The sequence below is a fragment of the Coregonus clupeaformis genome, unplaced genomic scaffold (genome assembly GCF_020615455.1).
Source record: "Coregonus clupeaformis isolate EN_2021a unplaced genomic scaffold, ASM2061545v1 scaf0479, whole genome shotgun sequence".
NCBI lineage: Eukaryota > Metazoa > Chordata > Actinopteri > Salmoniformes > Salmonidae > Coregonus > Coregonus clupeaformis.
Genome location: NW_025533934.1, coordinates 156991 through 177500, shown reverse-complemented (window position 1 = coordinate 177500; position 20510 = coordinate 156991). Strand labels below are relative to the sequence as shown.

Below are 20510 nucleotides of genomic sequence, written 5' to 3'. Positions count from 1 at the left end.
AATTAGACACTAAATCCCTAGTTAGAATGGGACTGTTTTCTGGAAGCTGTGCCACACCGTTTCTCCAACCCCCTAGCAATTCAAGTTCTACCCAATGAGCTTCAGCCCCTCACTTTTGAGCGATCGCTAGCAAGAGGCCTGCCTATCAAGACGAACAGCCACCGATGGAAACGGAAATTGTAGCCTGCCTCAAGCCTCATCACGGTCTCGGTAGCCTACTCTCTGTAAAGACACGTTATTAAGAGAACTTACTAGCCTACCTTCTGCTCCTGCTGAGTTAGGCTCCGTTTAACGTTAGCTTCATACTTCATATCCTTCTAGCTGGATAAGTAATACTAAGCCAGAGCCCTTCAATGTTTCTGCAATAGAAGTCTCTGTCGGCAGCTAGCTATCTGACTGACTGACATATCTATAAGCAACTATTTACCAGTTGTGCACTCATTTTCTGAGATAATTTTTGTTTATTTGGGAGATGTCTGTAGACACGGTAGGAGTCGCAGGACTTTTTTTTGTTTTCTTTTTTCCGGCATCTCGCAAACACACTGTCAGCGGCGTCTCTAGTTGCCTACTTGAGCCGTCTCTGAGCTGGAGTAGTTTGTTTCACATCTCAGGCCTTTCGGCCTGAGCCGAGAGAGGGCGGAGTTAGCCGTTTGAGAGAGTGGTGAATATGCTGCTAAAAAGGCCAATCAGGACGCTGGAGAACATAACAACAAACCACTGGTCAGGATTCCACTCATTCGCAAAGAGGCAGGCGCTTTTAGAAATGTCAGATCAAGAATATACGCTTTCTGAGCTTTGATCAGTGATGGGTGCAATATTTAGATGTTGACCCATAATTGATTTTCTTTATTGCGTACAAAATCTAATACACTGAACAAAAATATAAACGCAACATGTAAAGTGTTGGTCCCATGTTTCATGAGCTGAAATAAAAGATCCCAGAAATTTTCCATACGGACAAAAAGTTTATTTCTCTCAAAATGTCTGCACAGATTTGTTTACATCCCTGTTAGTGAGCATTTCTCCTTTACCAAGATAATCCATCCACCGACATTCCGAAGATGATTAAACAGCATGATCATTACACAGGTGCACCTTGTGCTAGGGACAATAAAAGACAACTCTAAAATGTGCAGTTTTGTCACACAACACAATGTCACAGGTGTCTCAAGGTTTTAGGGAGCGTGCAATATGGCATGCTGACTGCAGGAATTTCAACCAGAGCTGTTGCCAGAGAATTTAATGTTAATCTCTCTACCATAAGCCGCCTCAAATGTTGTTTTAGAGAATTTGGCAGTACGTCCAACCGGCCTCACAACCGCAGACCACGTGTAACCATGCCAACCCAGGACATCCGGCCGTCAACCAGCCACCCGACGGTTGGCTTTGCACAACCAAGATTCTCAACTGTCGAAACCGTCTCAGGAACTCATCTCCTTCTTCACCAGGGTCTTGATACTCAGCCTATGCTAAAGGACTGTTCTTTTTGCGATCACTCGTTACTGTAGCCTTTTAATAATAGCTATTTAATAAACTATCAGTCCAAAGTGTACTAGGAAGATTATATTTTGTGCCCCCAGCCGAATTGGAGTTGATGACAACGCAAAGACCGTCGATAACCTCCAGAGACAAACGCCTGCAGTACTAAAGCCCTGGAACGCCCTGATTGGCCAGTGAATGGCCAAGCCTTCGTCACACTTACAATGTATTTTATTCATCAAAACTCAGCCCTTTGGCGCCACCGCCAGCTACTGCGCTCATAATTCACGCGTTGAAAATAGCAAAAATATTTGACACATCCCCGGATTACCATTTTTAGTTAGGTTTGTTCAAATAGAGCCCTAGGTCTCTTGCTGTATGACAAAATATTGAGTTAGGTTAACAATTGCAGACTGTTGTTTTATTCCACTACCGTGTTAAAATTAAATGATTCTGATCTACTTCTCATTTTGCTTCTTGATCACACCTGATTTTTCTAAGCTTCCACAACTGATATCAAATGCACAATTTATTCATTGCTAATCACTGATTTCACTAATGCTCCTTGCCTCTTCTCTCTTCTCTCTTCTCTCTCTGTTCTGCACCAAGCACTCCTATCTGGACAGGGAAACCTCCATGATTCTGAAAAATATAGCCGGAAAACCCTCTCACTTGCTGACCAAGGTGATTCCTCCTCCTTTGCTTGTCTCTTCGTCCTGCATGCAATCAAGCTCTTCTCTCATTGGATGGCTTTTTAACCACACCCTCCATGCAACAATGAACCCCTCCCTCTCATGATGTCATACCCTCTGGTTGTTATTAGATGGTTTTTATTTCCTATAGGTTAAGATAGTTCTATACGGTAGTATTTCCTATAGGTTAAGATAGTTCTATACGGTAGTATTTCCTATAGGTTAAGAAAGTTCTATACGGTAGTATGTCCTATAAGTTCCCAAACGTTTTCCTCCGGGGCCCCCTTCCAGCATTGGGGAACATCCCGCAACAGAGTAGTATTATACGGTATATCTAGACCAGAGTAGTATTATACGGTATATCTAGACCAGAGTAGTATTATACAGTATATCTAGACCAGAGTAGTATTATACGGTATATCTAGACCAGAGTAGTATTATACGGTATATCTAGACCAGAGTAGTATTATACGGTATATCTAGACCAGAGTAGTATTATACGGTATATCTAGACCAGAGTAGTATTATACGGTATATCTAGACCAGAGTAGTATTATACGGTATATCTAGACCAGAGTAGTATTATACGGTATATCTAGACCAGAGTAGTATTATACGGTATATCTAGACTAATTATCATAATGTGATACTGTAATGATGACTTACACAGACCATGAGAGGGAGGCATGTCAGTCGTTTTTCCCAGGCATCCTCCACAGACCATGAGAGGGAGGCATGTCAGTCGTTTTCCCCCAGGCATCCTCCACAGACCATGAGAGGGAGGCATGTCAGTCGTTTTTTCCCAGGCATCCTCCACAGACCATGAGAGGGAGGCATGTCAGTCGTTTTCCCCCAGGCATCCTCCACAGACCATGAGAGGGAGGCATGTCAGTCGTTTTCCCCCAGGCATCCTCCACAGACCATGAGAGGGAGGCATGTCAGTCGTTTTCCCCCAGGCATCCTCCACAGACCATGAGAGGGAGGCATGTCAGTCGTTTTCCCCCAGGCATCCTCCTGCAAGTTGTCATCCCTCAAACTCCCCTCCCTCCTTCCCTCCCCCTTCCCTGTATCCTCAAACTCCCCTCCCTCCTTCCCTCCCCCTGCCCTGTATCCTCAAACTCCCCTCCCTCCTTCCCTCCCCCTTCCCTGTGTCCTCAAACTCCCCTCCCTCCCCCTTCCCTGTGTCCTCAAACTCCCCTCCCTTCTTCCCTCCCCCTACCCTGTGTCCTCAAACTCCCCTCCCTCCTTCCCTCCCCCTTCCCTGTGTCCTCAAACTCCCCTCCCTCCTTCCCTCCCCCTTCCCTGTGTCCTCAAACTCCCCTCCCTCCTTCCCTCCCCCTTCCCTGTGTCCTCAAACTCCCTCCCTCCTTCCCTCCCCCCTTCCCTGTGTCCTCAAACTCCCCTCCCTTCTTCCCTCCCCCTTCCCTGTGTCCTCAAACTCCCTCCCCCCTTCCCTCCCCCTACCCTGTGTCCTCAAACTCCCCTCCCTCCTTCCCTCCCCTTGCCCTGTATTCTCAAACTCCCCTCCCCCTTCCCTGTATCCTCAAACTCCCCTCCCTCCTTCCCTCCCCCTTCCCTCCCCTCAAACTCCCCTCCCTCCTTCCCTCCCCCTTCCCTGTATCCTCAAACTCCCTCCCCCTTCCCTCCCCCTTCCCTGTATCCTCAAATCCCTCCCTCCTTCCCTCCCCCTTCCCTGTATCCTCAAACTCCCCTCCCCCTTCCCTGTATCCTCAAACTCCCCTCCCTCCTTCCCTCCCCCTTTCCTGTATCCTCAAACTCCCCTCCCTCCTTCCCTCCCCCTTCCCTGTATCCTCAAACTCCCCCTCCCTCCTTCCATCCCCCTGCCGCCCACCTCCTGATGGCTACCCCTCCACCTCCTGATGGCTACCCCTCCACCTCCTGATGGCTACCCCTCCACCTCCTGATGGCTACCCCTCCACCTCCTGATGGCTACCCCTCCACCTCCTGATGGCTACCCCTCCATCTCCTGATGGCTACCCCTCCATCTCCTGATGGCTACCCCTCCACCTCCTGATGGCTACCCCTCCACCTCCTGATGGCTACCCCTCCATCTCCTGATGGCTACTCCTCCATCTCCTGATGGCTACCCCTCCACCTCCTGATGGCTACCCCTCCACCTCCTGATGGCTACCCCTCCACCTCCTGATGGCTACCCCTCCACCTCCTGATGGCTACCCCTCCACCTCCTGATGGCTACCCCTGCAGTCTATGTACCTTTCTCACATTCCACAGGGATGAGACTAAGGTCAACTGCAGTTCCATGCACTGAATGGAAAGTATTTCGCTAAAGGCATGGAAATGCACACCATGTGTCTGAACTGGACTGATCCAGCCACCCAAACCAAGTCAACATGTGCCTGTCTGGACTTAACCTGAACTCCAACCTGTTGATTTACACGGAGCTTGTTTCAACTGGACCGATGAAGGCAATAAAGTGGGTGTTGTGGGTTGATTTAATGTCATCCAGCTCTAGTAGTAGTTCAGCAGGTGGTAATGCAGACAGTGTGTCTGTGGTCGTCAACAGTAGTGGTTCAGCAGGTGGTAATGCAGACAGTGTGTCTGTGGTCGTCAACAGTAGTAATTCAGCAGGTGGTAATGCAGACAGTGTGTATGTGGTCGTCAACAGTAGTAATTCAGCAGGTGGTAATGCAGACAGTGTGTCTGTGGTCGTCAACAGTAGTGGTTCAGCAGGTGGTAATGCAGACAGTGTGTCTGTGGTCGTCAACAGTAGTGGTTCAGCAGGTGGTAATGCAGACAGTGTGTCTGTGGTCGTCAACAGTAGTAATTCAGCAGGTGGTAATGCAGACAGTGTGTATGTGGTCGTCAACAGTAGTAATTCAGCAGGTGGTAATGCAGACAGTGTGTCTGTGGTCGTCAACAGTAGTGGTTCAGCAGGTGGTAATGCAGACAGTGTGTCTGTGGTCGTCAACAGTAGTGGTTCAGCAGGTGGTAATGCAGACAGTGTGTCTGTGGTCGTCAACAGTAGTGGTTCAGCAGGTGGTAATGCAGACAGTGTGTCTGTGGTCGTCAACAGTAGTAATTCAGCAGGTGGTAATGCAGACAGTGTGTATGTGGTCGTCAACAGTAGTAATTCAGCAGGTGGTAATGCAGACAGTGTGTCTGTGGTCGTCAACAGTAGTGGTTCAGCAGGTGGTAATGCAGACAGTGTGTCTGTGGTCGTCAACAGTAGTGGTTCAGCAGGTGGTAATGCAGACAGTGTGTCTGTGGTCGTCAACAGTAGTGGTTCAGCAGGTGGTAATGCAGACAGTGTGTCTGTGGTCGTCAACAGTAGTGGTTCAGCAGGTGGTAATGCAGACAGTGTGTCTGTGGTCATCAACAGTAGTAATTCAGCAGGTGGTAATGCAGACAGTGTGTCTGTGGTCGTCAACAGTAGTGGTTCAGCAGGTGGTAATGCAGACAGTGTGTCTGTGGTCGTCAACAGTAGTGGTTCAGCAGGTGGTAATGCAGACAGTGTGTCTGTGGTCGTCAACAGTAGTGGTTCAGCAGGTGGTAATGCAGACAGTGTGTCTGTGGTCGTCAACAGTAGTGGTTCAGCAGGTGGTAATGCAGACAGTGTGTCTGTGGTCGTCAACAGTAGTAATTCAGCAGGTGGTAATGCAGACAGTGTGTATGTGGTCGTCAACAGTAGTAATTCAGCAGGTGGTAATGCAGACAGTGTGTCTGTGGTCGTCAACAGTAGTGGTTCAGCAGGTGGTAATGCAGACAGTGTGTCTGTGGTCGTCAACACATGGAAATTCACCAACAACAACAACAACACACTATCCCTCTGAGAGTTAAACCAATAGGACTATAGTGTTATAACAGTAATCCTTCTACCCCCCCACTAAAAAATACATTTTAAAAAAGGGTGGTTGTCCCACCGGCTATCCTAAGTTGAATGCACCAATTTGTATGTGGCTCTGGATAAGAGCGTCTGCTAAATGACTTAAATGTAAAACGTAAATGTAGGGTCACAGGGAACGTGTTACAGGCAAGGTGTCAGAACAGAAGCCTAGCCTGGCGCCAGATCGGTCTCCTGCCGTATGGTCGTTGTCATGCCAAACAGTCTGGCCCCACCGCTATATCCAATGGGATCATTCTATTATATTTCTGTATTATTATTATTATTATAGTAGACTATTGTCGAAGTTAACGTGTACGTGGTCAAGGGTCAGAAGGCCTCAGGCGAAGAGAAGTAAGCCTGTCTGATATGGACAAAATATAATATTGCAATATTTTTACTGATATAACAAACTTAGTTCAACATATACAGTGCCATCAGAAAGTATTCACACATCCTTGACTTTTTCAGCATTTTGTTGCGTTAAAAACTGGGATTAAAATGGGTTTTCTGTCAACGGTCTACACAAAATACTCTGATGTCAAAGTGGAAGAAACATTGTAACATTTTTAAATAGAATTATGAAAGATATAACACTATCTTCATGAGAAACAGTATCAGTCAAAAGTTTGGACACACCTCCTCATTCAAGGGTTTTTCTTTATTTTTTACTATTTTCTACATTGTGGAATAATAGTGAAGACATCAAAACTATGAAATAACACATATGGAATCATGTAGTAACCAAAAAAGTGTTAAACAAATCAAAATATATTTTATATTTGAGATTCTTCAAATAGCCACTCTTTGCCTTGATGACAGCATTGCACACTCTTGGCATTCTCTCAACCAGCTGTCATCAAGGCAAAGGGTGGCTATTTGAAGAATCTCGAATATAAAATATATTTTGATTTGTTTAACACTTTTTTTGGTTAATACATGATTCCATTACATTTACATTTTAGTCATTTAGCAGACACTCTTATCCAGAGCGACTTACAGTTAGTGAGTGCATACATTATTTAAAAAATAAAATAATAATCATACTGGCCCCCTGTGGGAATCAAACCCACAACCCTGGCGTTGCAAACGCCATGCTCTACCAACTGAGCTACATCCCTGCCGGCCATTCCCTCCCCTACCCTGGACGACGCTGGGCCAATTGTGCGCCGCCCCATGGGGTCTCCCGGTCGCAGCCGGCTACGACAGAGCCTGGATTCAAACCAGGATCTCTAGTGGCACAGCTAGCACTGCGATGCAGTGCCTTAGACCACTGCGCCACTCGGGAGAGCAGAGAGTCAACTCGAGCTCCAGGATATTACCATGGAGCTGTCATTGTTTTTGCATCAGGAACAGTCACATTTCTTACCATGGAGCTGCCCAAAACCATCCCTACAGCACTCCACCAATCAGGCCTTTATGGTAGAATGGCCAGACGGAAGCCACTCCTCAGTAAAAAGCACATGACAGCCTGCTTGGAGTTTGGCAAAAGGCTCCTAAAGGACTCTCAGACCATGAGAAACAAGATTCTTTGGTCTGATGAAACCAAGATTGACTCTTTGGCTGTCGCGTCACGTCTGAGGAAACCTGCCCATCCTACGGTAAGCATGGTGGTGGAGTATCATGCTATGGGGATGTTTTTCAGCGGCAGGGACTAACCAGTAGGATCGAGGGAAAGATGAACGGAGCAAAGTACAGAGAGATCCTTGATGAAAACCTGCTCCAGAGCGCTCAGGACCTCAGACTGGGGCGAAGGTTCACCTTCCAACAGGACAACGACCCTAAGCACACAGCCAAGACAACGCAGGAGTGGCTTCGGGACAAGTCTATGAATGTCCTTGAGTGGCCCAGCCAGAGCCCTGACTTGACCCCAATCGAACATCTCTGGAGTGACCTGAACATAGCTGTGCAGCGATGCTCCCCATCTAACCTGACAGAGCTTGAGAGGATCTGCAGAGAAGAATGGGAGAAACTCCCCAAATACAGGTGTGCCAAGCTTGTAGCGTCATACCCAAGAAGACTCGAGGCTGTAATCACTGCCAAAGGTGCTTCAACAAAGTACTGAGTAAAGGGTTTGAATACTTATGTAAATGTGTAATATTTCATTTTTTATAGATTTGCAAAAATGTCTACACCTGTTTTTGCTTTGTCATTATGGGGTATTGTGTGTAGATTGATGAGAGGGGAAAAAAACAATTTAATCAATTTTAGAATAAGGCTGTAACGTAACAAAATGTGGAAAAGGTCAAGGGGTCTGAATACTTTCTGAATGCACTGTAAATACACTTGGGAATATACATTGGCCCTTACCAGGGACATGCTATTTCACCATCAATCACAAAACGCACCCACTGTTTGACAGTGCAAACTCCAACCAGGAAATGAACTGATACCCCTCTTTAATTAGCAAGGTAAACGAATAGATTTCCTCTAATTAACCTTCACCTTTTAATAGTCAAACATGAAGAAAATAATATATATATAAGTATTAACTGTTGATCATTACCTACATGTTTACAAAGAGTAACATTTACCAGGCGACGAACAACAAAAGGTTTTCAAACCAACTGGCTGGCGAGCTGGAAATCAGCTATCACTAACCCCACAATATTAATCAACTATTAAAACCGTAAAATACTCTTCCCTGCCCCGCTAACAGAACTGTCTCGCTCCAAGGTTGTTGTTGTTTTGTTCTTTCTATTGATTTGTTTTATTTTTATATTAATAATTCACATCTCTGAGAAGCCCAGGGTTTATGATTGGCAGTTCATGGATCGGGAGAAGGATACAGCACATGACCAGACATTCATTTACATTTTAGTCATTTAGCAGACGCTCTTATCCAGAGCGACTTACAGGAGCAATTAGGGTTAAGTGCCTTGCTCAAGGGCACATCGACAGATTTTTCACCTAGTCGGCTCGGGGGTTAGAACCAGCGACCTTTCGGTTACTGGCACAGCGCTCTTACCCACTGAGCCACCTGCCGCCCCACCTTGATGCTGTTGTTGTGAGCTCAACCATGTCAGTGATGCGTCGCTGACCAACAGTAGCCTGCAGACTCAGTTCAGCCATATTAATATGCTGTGTTCCACTTCTCCGCTGTATCAGTACAACACATTAAACACGCTACAGCAACCCAGGAGTGGGGGGAAAAGGACAACTTCAAAAGGAGGTCATTTTTATTCAGCCAGAATAGCAAAAATAAGGGTTTGGTCTCTGTAGAATCAACACAATGTAGGTCAAATATGATTATACAGTAAATAGGTTGGAGAATCGTCTACGGTATCATGAAATCATGAGGCGCAGTCGTCTGACAGGCTGACACCATTTAATGTTGTGACGGTCCCTCGTCACGTCAGTGGGTCTGATGTGAATAAATGGTAATAAATCACATGGAATCTCCTCTCATATAAAGCTCTTCCCCCCCTACTCTCTACCCATCCTTCCCCTACTCTCCACCCATCCTTCCCCTACTCTCCACCCATCCTTCCCCTACTCTCTACCCATCCTTCCCCTACTCTCCACCCATCCTTCCCCTTCCCTACTCTCCACCCATCCTTCCCCTACTCTCCACCCATACTTCCCCTACTCTCCACCCATCCTTCCCCTACTCTCCACCCATCCTCCCTTCCCCTACTCTCTACCCATCCTTCCCCTACTCTCCACCCATCCTTCCCCTACTCTCCACCCATACTTCCCCTACTCTCCACCCATCCTTCCCCTACTCTCCACCCATCCTTCCCCTACTCTCTACCCATCCTTCCCCTACTCTCCACTCATCCTTCCCCTACTCTCCACTCATCCTTCCCCTACTCTCCACCCATCCTCCCTTCCCCTACTCTCTACCCATCCTTCCCCTACTCTCCACCCATCCTTCCTTCCCGTACTCTCTACCCATCCTTCCCCTACTCTCTACCCATCATTCCCCTACTCTCCACCCATCCTCCCTTCCCGTACTCTCTACCCATCCTTCCCCTACTCTCTACCCATCCTTCCCCTACTCTCTACCCATCCTTCCCCTACTCTCCACCCATCCTTCCCCTACTCTCCACCCATCCTTCCCCTACTCTCCACCCATCCTTCCCCTACTCTCCACCCATCCTTCCCCTACTCTCTACCCATCCTTCCCCTACTCTCTACCCATCCTCCCTTCCCCTACTCTCCACCCATCCTTCCCCTACTCTCCACCCATCCTTCCCCTACTCTCCACCCATCCTCCCTTCCCCTACTCTCTACCCATCCTTCCCCTACTCTCTACCCATCCTTCCCCTACTCTCTACCCATCCTTCCCCTACTCTCTAGCCATCCTTCCGCTACTCTCTACCCATTCTTCTCCTACTCTCTACCCATCCTTCCCCTACTCTCTACCCATTCTTCTCCTACTCTCTACCCATCCTTCCCCTACTCTCTACCCATCCTTCCCCTACTCTCTACTCATCCTTCCCTACTCTCCACCCATCCCTCCCCTACTCTCTACCCATCCTTCCCCTACTCTCTACCCATCCTTCCCCTACTCTCTACCCATCCTCCCTACCCCTACTCTCTACCCATCCTCCCTACCCCTACTCTCCACCCATCCTTCCCCTACTCTCCACCCATCCTTCCCCTACTCTCTACCCATCCTTCCCCTACTCTCTACCCATCCTTCCCCTACTCTACCCATCCTTCCCCTACTCTCTACCCATCCTTCCCCTACTCTCTACCCATCCTTCCCCTACTCTCCACCCATCCTTCCCCTACTCTCTACCCATCCTTCCCCTACTCTCCACCCATCCTCCCTTGCCCTACTCTCCACCCATTTTCCCCTCCCCTACTCTCTACCCATCCTTCCCCTACTCTCCACCCATCCTTCCCCTACTCTCTACCCATCCTTCCCCTACTCTCCACCCATCCTCCCTTCCCCTACTCTCCACCCATCCTCCCCTCCCCTACTATCTACCCATCCTTCCCCTACTCTCCACCCATCTTCCCCTACTCTCTACTCATCCTTCCCCTACTCTCCACCCATCCTCCCCTCCCCTACTCTCTACCCATCCTTCCCCTACTCTCCACCCATCCTTCCCCTACTCTCCACCCATCCTTCCCCTACTCTCCACCCATCCTTCCCCTACTCTCCACCCATCCTTCCCCTACTCTCCACCCATCCTTCCCCTACTCTCTACCCATCCTTCCCCTACTCTCTACCCATCCTCCCTTCCCCTACTCTCCACCCATCCTTCCCCTACTCTCCACCCATCCTCCCTTCCCCTACTCTCTACCCATCCTTCCCCTACTCTCTACCCATCCTTCCCCTACTCTCTACCCATCCTTCCCCTACTCTCTACCCATCCTTCCGCTACTCTCTACCCATTCTTCTCCTACTCTCTACCCATCCTTCCCCTACTCTCTACCCATCCTTCCCCTACTCTCTACTCATCCTTCCCCTACTCTCCACCCATCCCTCCCCTACTCTCTACCCATCCTTCCCCTACTCTCTACCCATCCTTCCCCTACTCTCTACCCATCCTCCCTACCCCTACTCTCCACCCATCCTTCCCCTACTCTCCACCCATCCTTCCCCTACTCTCCACCCATCCTTCCCCTACTCTCTACCCATCCTTCCCCTACTCTCTACCCATCCTTCCCCTACTCTCTACCCATCCTCCCCTACTCTCTACCCATCCTTCCCCTACTCTCCACCCATCCTTCCCCTACTCTCTACCCATCCTTCCCCTACTCTCCACCCATCCTCCCTTGCCCTACTCTCCACCCATCCTCCCCTCCCCTACTATCTACCCATCCTCCCCTCCCCTACTCTCTACCCATCCTTCCCCTACTCTCTACCCATCCTTCCCCTACTCTCCACCCATCCTCCCCTCCCCTACTCTCCACCCATCCTCCCCTCCCCTACTATCTACCCATCCTCCCCTCCCCTACTATCTACCCATCCTTCCCCTACTCTCCACCCATCTTCCCCTACTCTCTACTCATCCTTCCCCTACTCTCCACCCATCCTCCCCTCCCCTACTCTCTACCCATCCTTCCCCTACTCTCCACCCATCCTTCCCCTACTCTCCACCCATCCTTCCCCTACTCTCCACCCATCCTTCCCTTACTCTCCACCCATCCTTCCCTTACTCTCCACCCATTCTTCCCCTACTCTCCACCCATTCTTCCCCTACTCTCTACCCATCCTTCTCCTACTCTCCACCCATCCTCCCTTCCCTTACTCTCTACCCATCCTTCCCCTACTCTCCACCCATTCTTCCCCTACTCTCCACCCATCCTTCCCCTACTCTCCACCCATCCTCCCTTCCCCTACTCTCCACCCATCCTTCCCCTACTCTCCACCCATCCTTCCCCTACTCTCCACCCATCCTTCCCTTACTCTCCACCCATCCTTCCCCTACTCTCTACCCATCCTTCCCCTACTCTCTACCCATCCTTCCCCTACTCTCCACCCATCCTCCCTTCCCCTACTCTCTACCCATCCTTCCCCTACTCTCTACCCATCCTTCCCCTACTCTACCCATCCTTCCCCTACTCTACCCATCCTTCCCCTACTCTCCACCCATCCTTCCCCTACTCTCTACCCATCCTTCCCCTACTCTCCACCCATCCTCCCTTCCCCTACTCTCCACCCATCTTCCCCTCCCCTACTCTCTACCCATCCTTCCCCTACTCTCTACCCATCCTTCCCCTACTCTCCACCCATCCTTCCCCTACTCTCTACCCATCCTTCCCCTACTCTCCACCCATCCTCCCCTCCCCTACTCTCCACCCATCCTCCCCTCCCCTACTATCTACCCATCCTTCCCCTACTCTCCACCCATCTTCCCCTACTCTCTACCCATCCTTCCCCTACTCTCCACCCATCCTCCCCATCCTTCCCCTACTCTCCACCCATCTTCCCCTACTCTCTACCCATCCTTCCCCTACTCTCCACCCATCCTCCCCTCCCCTACTCTCTACCCATCTTTCCCCTACTCTCTACCCATCCTTCCCCTACTCTCCACCCATCCTTCCCCTACTCTCCACCCATCCTTCCCTTACTCTCCACCCATCCTCCCTTCCCTTACTCTCTACCCATCCTTCCCCTACTCTCCACCCATTCTTCCCCTACTCTCTACCCATCCTTCCCCTACTCTCCACCATCCTTCCCCTACTCTCCACCCATCCTCCCTTCCCCTACTCTCCACCCATCCTTCCCCTACTCTCCACCCATCCTTCCCCTACTCTCCACCCATCCTTCCCTTACTCTCCACCCATCCTTCCCCTACTCTCTACCCATCCTTCCCCTACTCTCCACCCATCCTTCCCCTACTCTCCACCCATCCTCCCTTCCCCTACTCTCCACCCATCCTTCCCCTACTCTCCACCCATCCTTCCCCTACTCTCTACCCATCCTTCCCCTACTCTCTACCCATCCTTTCCCTACTGTCTACCCATCCTCCCTTCCCCTACTCTCCACCCATCCTTCCCCTACTCTCCACCCATCCTTCCCCTACTCTCCACCCATCCTTCCCCTACTCTCCACCCATCCTTCCCCTACTCTCCACCCATCCTTCCCCTACTCTCCACCCATCCTTCCCCTACTCTCTACCCATCCTTCCCCTACTCTCCACCCATCCTTCCCCTACTCTCCACCCATCCTTCCCCTACTCTCCACCCATCCTTCCCCTACTCTCCACCCATCCTCCCTTCCCGTACTCTCTACCCATCCTTCCCCTACTCTCTACCCATCCTTCCCCTACTCTCCACCCATCCTTCCCCTACTCTCCACCCATCCTTCCCCTACTCTCTACCCATCCTTCCCCTACTCTCTACCCATCCTTCCCCTACTCTCCACCCATCCTTCCCCTACTCTCCACCCATCCTTCCCCTACTCTCTACCCATCCTTCCCCTACTCTCTACCCATCCTTCCCCTACTCTCTACCCATCCTCCCTTCCCCTACTCTCTACCCATCCTTCCCCTACTCTCCACCCATCCTCCCTTCCCCTACTCTCTACCCATCCTTCCCCTACTCTCCACCCATCCTTCCCCTACTCTCCACCCATCCTCCCTCTACTCTCCACCCATCCTCCCCTACTCCCCTCCCCATAGCATGTGGACTGGAGAGGCTACAGTGTGGAGCGGTGGGCTGTATGCCAGGGCTGGAGTCTGATTGGTTTAAGTAGTGTACCCTGCAGCCACTCAGCCAGAGGGAGGACAACACTGTGTGTCAGGGATTATAATCTGATTGGACAAGTTCTGAGGGAGAGAGGGAGGGAGAGAGGGAGGGAGAGAGAATCACTGTGTGTCAGGGATTATAATCTGATTGGACATGTTCTGAGGGAGGGAGGGAGGGAGGGAGGGAGGACAACACTGTGTGTCAGGGATTATAATCTGATTGGACATGTTCTGAAGGAGGGAGGGAGGGAGGGAGAGAAAGATAATCACCGTCTCTGTGTGTTTGTGTGTTGGTAGAGCCGGCCCTCCTTCCCTGTCAGGGATGCAGTGAGAGGATCCTCTCCTCTCCTGTTCTCAGTTTCTGGCGAGGTGCATGTCTGAGTGGGCCACTAGAAGAGGGGGGCATTTATTTGTGCTGCCTGTTTTGAACCGGCTTGGAATGGATTCAAATCATCCATCTTCATACTAGTCTAATCGCTTTTTTTGTGATTTGAAGCTCCTCACCTTGCAGTAAAAGGACAGGAATAGACTAACATGATTGGTTTATTAACTACGGGACAGGAATAGACTAACAGGATTGGTTTAAAAACTACGGGACATTGTTCTTATTTTTTACTGTGAGATATTCTGGCTGCTTCGGTTGCTTTGGAACTGAGAGGACTGAAAGGACTACTGTTTCAAATTCTATTGCTACTTCCCTTCCTGTGATATTATTCTGAAGGAGAATACAGATCCTGTAATCTACTGTGGACAATTGTAGCTTTCATCCAAATGCTAATCTGGCAGAATATGAAACAACGGGGAGGATTCTAACAGCAGCCACCTCCTGAAAGACAACGCATTGTTCTGACAACAATCAGACTGATTTTTTTACCGAAGACTCACTTCCATTCTCTACCTTCTAGTAACGGGAAATATATGTATTATTCTTCCATAAAGGAACACAGAATAACGGTCTGTTTTTAGAGCGATAATGGTGTCTTGTTGGAGAAGCCAGGTAAGTGACAGAGCAGCGATGGAGTGAGGATGGAGGTGGAGGTTCCCACCTCCCTAGACAAGGAGACAGGAGGAGGAGATGGAGGAGGGGGAGGAGGAGGAGGAGGAGGTTCCCACCTCCCTAGACAAGGAGACAGGAGGAGGGGAGGAGGAGGAGGGGAGGATGGGGAGGAGAGAGGATGGGGGAGGTTCCCACCTCCCTAGACAAGGAGACAGGAGGAGGGGGAGGAGGAGGAGGGGAGGATGGGGAGGAGGAGGATGGGGGAGGTTCCCACCTCCCTAGACAAGGAGACAGGAGGAGGGGGGAGGAGGAGGAGGGGAGGATGGGGAGGAGGAAGGATGGGGGGAGGTTCCCACCTCCCTAGACAAGGAGACAGGAGGAGGGGGAGGAGGAGGAGGGGGAGGATGGGGAGGAGGAGGATGGGGGAGGTTCCCACCTCCCCTAGACAAGGAGACAGGAGGAGGGGGGAGGAGGAGGAGGGGAGGATGGGGAGGAGGAGGATGGGGGGGGAGGTTCCCACCTCCCTAGACAAGGAGACAGGAGGAGGGGGAGGAGGAGGAGGGGGAGGATGGGGAGGAGGAGGATGGGGGGGGAGGTTCCCACCTCCCTAGACAAGGAGACAGGAGGAGGAGGAGGATGGGGGGATTGTGCTCTCCTGTAGTGGTGCGGTTCTGTGTGTGGTTCTGTGTTGTTGTTTGTCTATGTGTATTAATATATATGTGTGTGTGTGTGTGTGTGTGTGTGTGTGTGTGTGTCTGTCTGTAGGAAGAACAGGCTGCCAAGACCAAGGCAGAGAAGATCCGTGTGGCTCTGGAGAAGATCAAGGAGGCCCAAGTTAAAAAGGTTAGTTGTCCTGTTCTAAATCAGATTGAAAGGATGAGTTCTCTTCCTGACTGACTCCTTTTACTATCTATAACTTGCCAGTGTTCCACAGTTCTACTCTGTTTCTGGGTCAGGCCAGTGTTCCACAGTTCTTCTCTGTTTCTGGGTCAGGCCAGTGTTCCACAGTTCTTCTCTGTTTCTGGGTCAGGCCAGTGTTACAGTTCTTCTCTGTTTCTGGGTCAGGCCAGTGTTCCACAGTTCTTCTCTGTTTCTGGGTCAGGCCAGTGTTCCACAGTTCTTCTCTGTTTCTGGGTCAGGCCAGTGTTCTACAGTTCTACTCTGTTTCTGGGTCAGGCCAGTGTTCCACAGTTCTTCTCTGTTTCTGGGTCAGGCCAGTGTTCCACAGTTCTTCTCTGTTTCTGGGTCAGGCCAGTGTTCCACAGTTCTTCTCTGTTTCTGGGTCAGGCCAGTGTTCCACAGTTCTTCTCTGTTTCTGGGTCAGGCCAGTGTTCCACAGTTCTTCTCTGTTTCTGGGTCAGGCCAGTGTTACACGGCTGAGGTCATAGTGGACAGGCAGGACCCAGGCGCTCCATCTGGCTCACTCCCTCTCTCCCCCTGTCTCTCTCTCCCCCTGTATCTCTCTCTCTCTCTCTCCCCCTGTATCTCTCTCTCTCTCTCTCCCCCTGTATCTCTCTCTCTCTCTCTCTCTCTCTCTCTCTGTCTCTCTCTCTCTTTATCTCTCTCTCTCTCTGTCTCTCTCTCTCTTTATCTCTCTCTCTCTCTCTTTATCTCTCTCTCTCTCTCTCTCTTTATCTCTCTCTCTCTCTTTATCTCTCTCTCTCTCTCTCTGTATCTCTCTCTCTCTCTCTCTCTCTCTCTCTCTCTCTCTCTCTCTCTCTCTCTCTCTGTATCTCTCTCTCTCTCTCTCTCTCTCTCTCTCTCTCTCTCTCTGCCACTCTGCGTAATGTGATGTAATATCCCTCCAGAGTTAAGCCCAAATCTGAGCTGGTGGATTAGCATACGGCCGGCTGGGCTTTAATACGGCCTGCTCTGCCCTGCCAGCTGTGGGAAGGGACTGGAGGAGAAGGGGGTGGGACGGGAGAGAGGTGACCGCCACGTGTCAGACTGACCTTCAAATTACTTGAAGTGTGTGTGTAGGGGGAAGTGTGTGTGTGTAGGGGGAAGTGTGTGTGTGTAGGGGAAGTGTGTGTGTGTGTGGGGGAAGTGTGTGTGTGTGTGTGTAGGGGGAAGTATGTGTGTGTGTGTAGGGGGAAGTGTGTGTGTTTGTAGGGGGAAGTATGTGTGTGTGTAGGGGGAAGTGTGTGTGTTTGTAGGGGGAAGTGTGTGTGTGTGTGTGTAGGGGGAAGTGTGTGTGTGTGTAGGGGGAAGTGTGTGGGTTAGGGTTAGGGGGGTGTGTGTGTGTAGGGGGGAGTGTGTGTGTGTGTGTGTGTAGGGGGGAGTGTGTGTGTGTGTGTAGGGGGGAAGTGTGTGTGTAGGGGGGAAGTGTGTGTGTAGTGGGAAGTGTGTGTGTAGTGGGAAGTGTGTGTGCGCGCTTGAGAGAAAAAGTAGGAATAAAGTCTGATTGCCACACTAACCCCGTAGCTCCACGCGCAGGTCTGGCAGGAAGGAGAGCAGGAAGGAGAGCAGGAAGGAGAGCAGGAAGGAGGGCAGGAAGGAGAGCAGGAAGGAGAGCAGGAAGGAGGGCAGGAAGGAGAGCAGGAAGGAGAGCAGGAAGGAGGGCAGGAAGGAGAGCAGGAAGGAGAGCAGGAAGGAGGGCAGGAAGGAGGGCAGGAAGGAGAGCAGGAAGGAGGGCAGGAGGCAGGGAAGGAGGGCAGGAAGGAGAGCAGGAAGGAGGGCAGGAAGGAGAGCAGGAAGGAGAGCAGGAAGGAGGGCAGGAAGGAGGGCAGGAAGGAGGGCAGGAAGAGAAGGAAGGAGGGCAGGAAGGAGAGCAGGAAGGAGGGCAGGAAGGAGGGCAGGAAGGAGGGCAGGAAGGAGAGCAGGAAGGAGAGCAGGAAGGAGAGCAGGAAGGAGGGCAGGAAGGAGGGCAGGGAGGAGGGCAGGAAGGAGGGCAGGGAGGAGGGCAGGGAGGAGGGCAGGAAGGAGGGCAGGAAGAGAGATATTATCTCCCTCTCTCCTCTTCCTTGGTTCTGTCACGTTCTATACAGAAGAGCGTTCTGTATAGAATGTATAGCACTTTGTGACATCTGCTGATGTAAAAAGGGCTTTATAAATAAATGTGATTTGACCCTATACAGATACAAATAACCACAGTGATCATACATATACTGTAGATAGTATGAAAGTTATCCTCAGTGAACAAGTTTCAGATAGAAACCATACATGGAGACTATAGTATTGTTCTACCACATTCAATATTCATTGCTCTGGATACTGTAACAGAGAGATGTACGTGTTGGCCCCTCAGAGGGGGAAGGTCTGACTGGTCCTTGGGCGTTGTCCTTGGGCGTTGTCCTTGGGCGTTGTCCTTGGCTCCTGGACCATTTTCCATGCGTCTCCAGGTGACAGAGAGCACATAAATTAGGGCGGAGCCTACAGCTGCTCTGTATCTTATAGGTGGAGCTATTTTACTTACAATTTTACATTTTAGTAATTTAGCAGACGCTCTTATCCAGAGCGACTTACATGAGCAATTAGGGTTAAGTGCCTTGCTCAAGAGCACATCGACAAATTTTTCACCTAGTCGGCTCGGGGATTAGAACCAGCGACCTTTCGGTTACTGGCACATCGCTCTTACCCACTAAGCCACCTGCCGCCCACTTGAATGCTAGATGTTCTGAGCTTTTTTACTGCTCTGAGTTGTTGTTTTTATAATACTTGGTGAGGAGGTCAGGGATTTTCTATCAGTTATCTAGGTTATTTGATATCCTCTCCTCTGATCTGATCTTTCTGTGAAGTGGAAAGTGGATTGGAGATTTTGTTATATAAATCTGTGTGTAGTAGAGATTGAGTTATACTCTGTAATTATTTAGACAGTTTAGCATTTGTTCTTCTTTTGGCTTTATACTCCACAGGTTTGGATTTGAAATCAAACAATGACTACGAGGTAAAAGTGCAGACTGTCAGCTTTAATTTGAGGGTATTTTCATTCATATCCGTTTAGAAATGACAGGACTATTTCCACATAGTTCCCCCATTTTTAGGGCGCCAAAAGTATTGGGACAAATTAACTTTTGTGTATTAAAGTAGTAAAAAGTTAAGTATTTGGTCCCATTAGTATTTGGTCCCATATTCATAGCATGCAAAGACTACATCAAGCTTGTGACTCTACAAACTTGTTGGATGCATTTGCTGTTTGTTTCGGTTGTGTTTCAGATTATTTTGTGGCCAATAGAAATGAATGGTAAATAATGTATCGTCTCATTTTGGAGTCACTTGTATTGTAAATAAGAATACAATATGTTTCTAAACACTTCTACATGATTACGGATAGTCCTGAATGAATTGTGAATAATGATGAGTGAGAAAGTTAGACGCACAAATACCATACCCCAAAGACATGCTAACCTCTCACCATTACAATAACAGGGGAGGTTAGCATTTTATATCATACCCACAAGACATGCTAACCTCTCACCATTACAATAACAGGGGAGGTTAGCATTTTATATCATACCCCCAAGACATGCTAACCTCTCACCATTACAATAACAGGGGAGGTTAGCATTTTATATCATTCTGAGTCTGTGTAAAGCAGAGATTCTGAGTCTGTGTGGAGTAGCGATATCCAAGTGGTCTGTTAACCTGATGTCAGAACTGTTCAACTCTATGCAAGGCCATAATCATCATATCCAAGTGGTCTGTTAACCCAATGTGACCAATAATAATCAATCGTAGATCAAAGTCAACCAGTGAGGTATGAAATTGTATCATGCTGTCAATCATTCTAACCCAGTGAGTAGGATCAATAATGGTATATTGGTCCTGTGTCAGTAATCAATCTAACCCAGTGAGTACGATCAATAATGGTATATTGGTCCTGTGTCAGTAATCAATCTAACCCAGTGAGTAGGATCAATAATGGTGTATTGGTCCTGTGTCAGTAATCAATCTAACCCAGTGAGTAGGATCAATAATGGTGTATTGGTCCTGTGTCAGTAATCAATCTAACCCAGTGAGGAGGATCAATAATGGTGTATTGGTCCTGTGTCAGTAATCAATCTAACCCAGTGAGGAGGATCAATAATGGTGTATTGGTCCTGTGTCAGTAATCAATCTAACCCAGTGAGGAGGATCAATAATGGTATATTGGTCCTGTGTCAGTAATCAATCTAACCCAGTGAGGAGGATCAATAATGGTATATTGGTCCTGTGTCAGTAATCAATCTAACCCAGTGAGGATGATCAATAATGGTATATTGGTCCTGTGTCAGTAATCAATCTAACCCAGTGAGGAGGATCAATAATGGTATATTGGTCCTGTGTCAGTAATCAATCTAACCCAGTGAGGAGGATCAATAATGGTATATTTGTCCTGTGTCAGTAATCAA

General features: G+C 49.3%; 1 protein-coding gene across 1 annotated transcript in view; it reads left to right on the top strand.

Annotated features, from left to right (window-relative positions):
• The window catches only part of LOC121563788 (ras-associated and pleckstrin homology domains-containing protein 1-like), a 167871-nt gene that overhangs the window by 122091 nt on the left and 25270 nt on the right, over positions 1 to 20510 (top strand). The window contains 2 exon segments of the mRNA XM_045215604.1: positions 2089 to 2163; positions 15946 to 16023. Coding sequence (XP_045071539.1) covers positions 2089 to 2163; positions 15946 to 16023 — 153 coding nt within the window.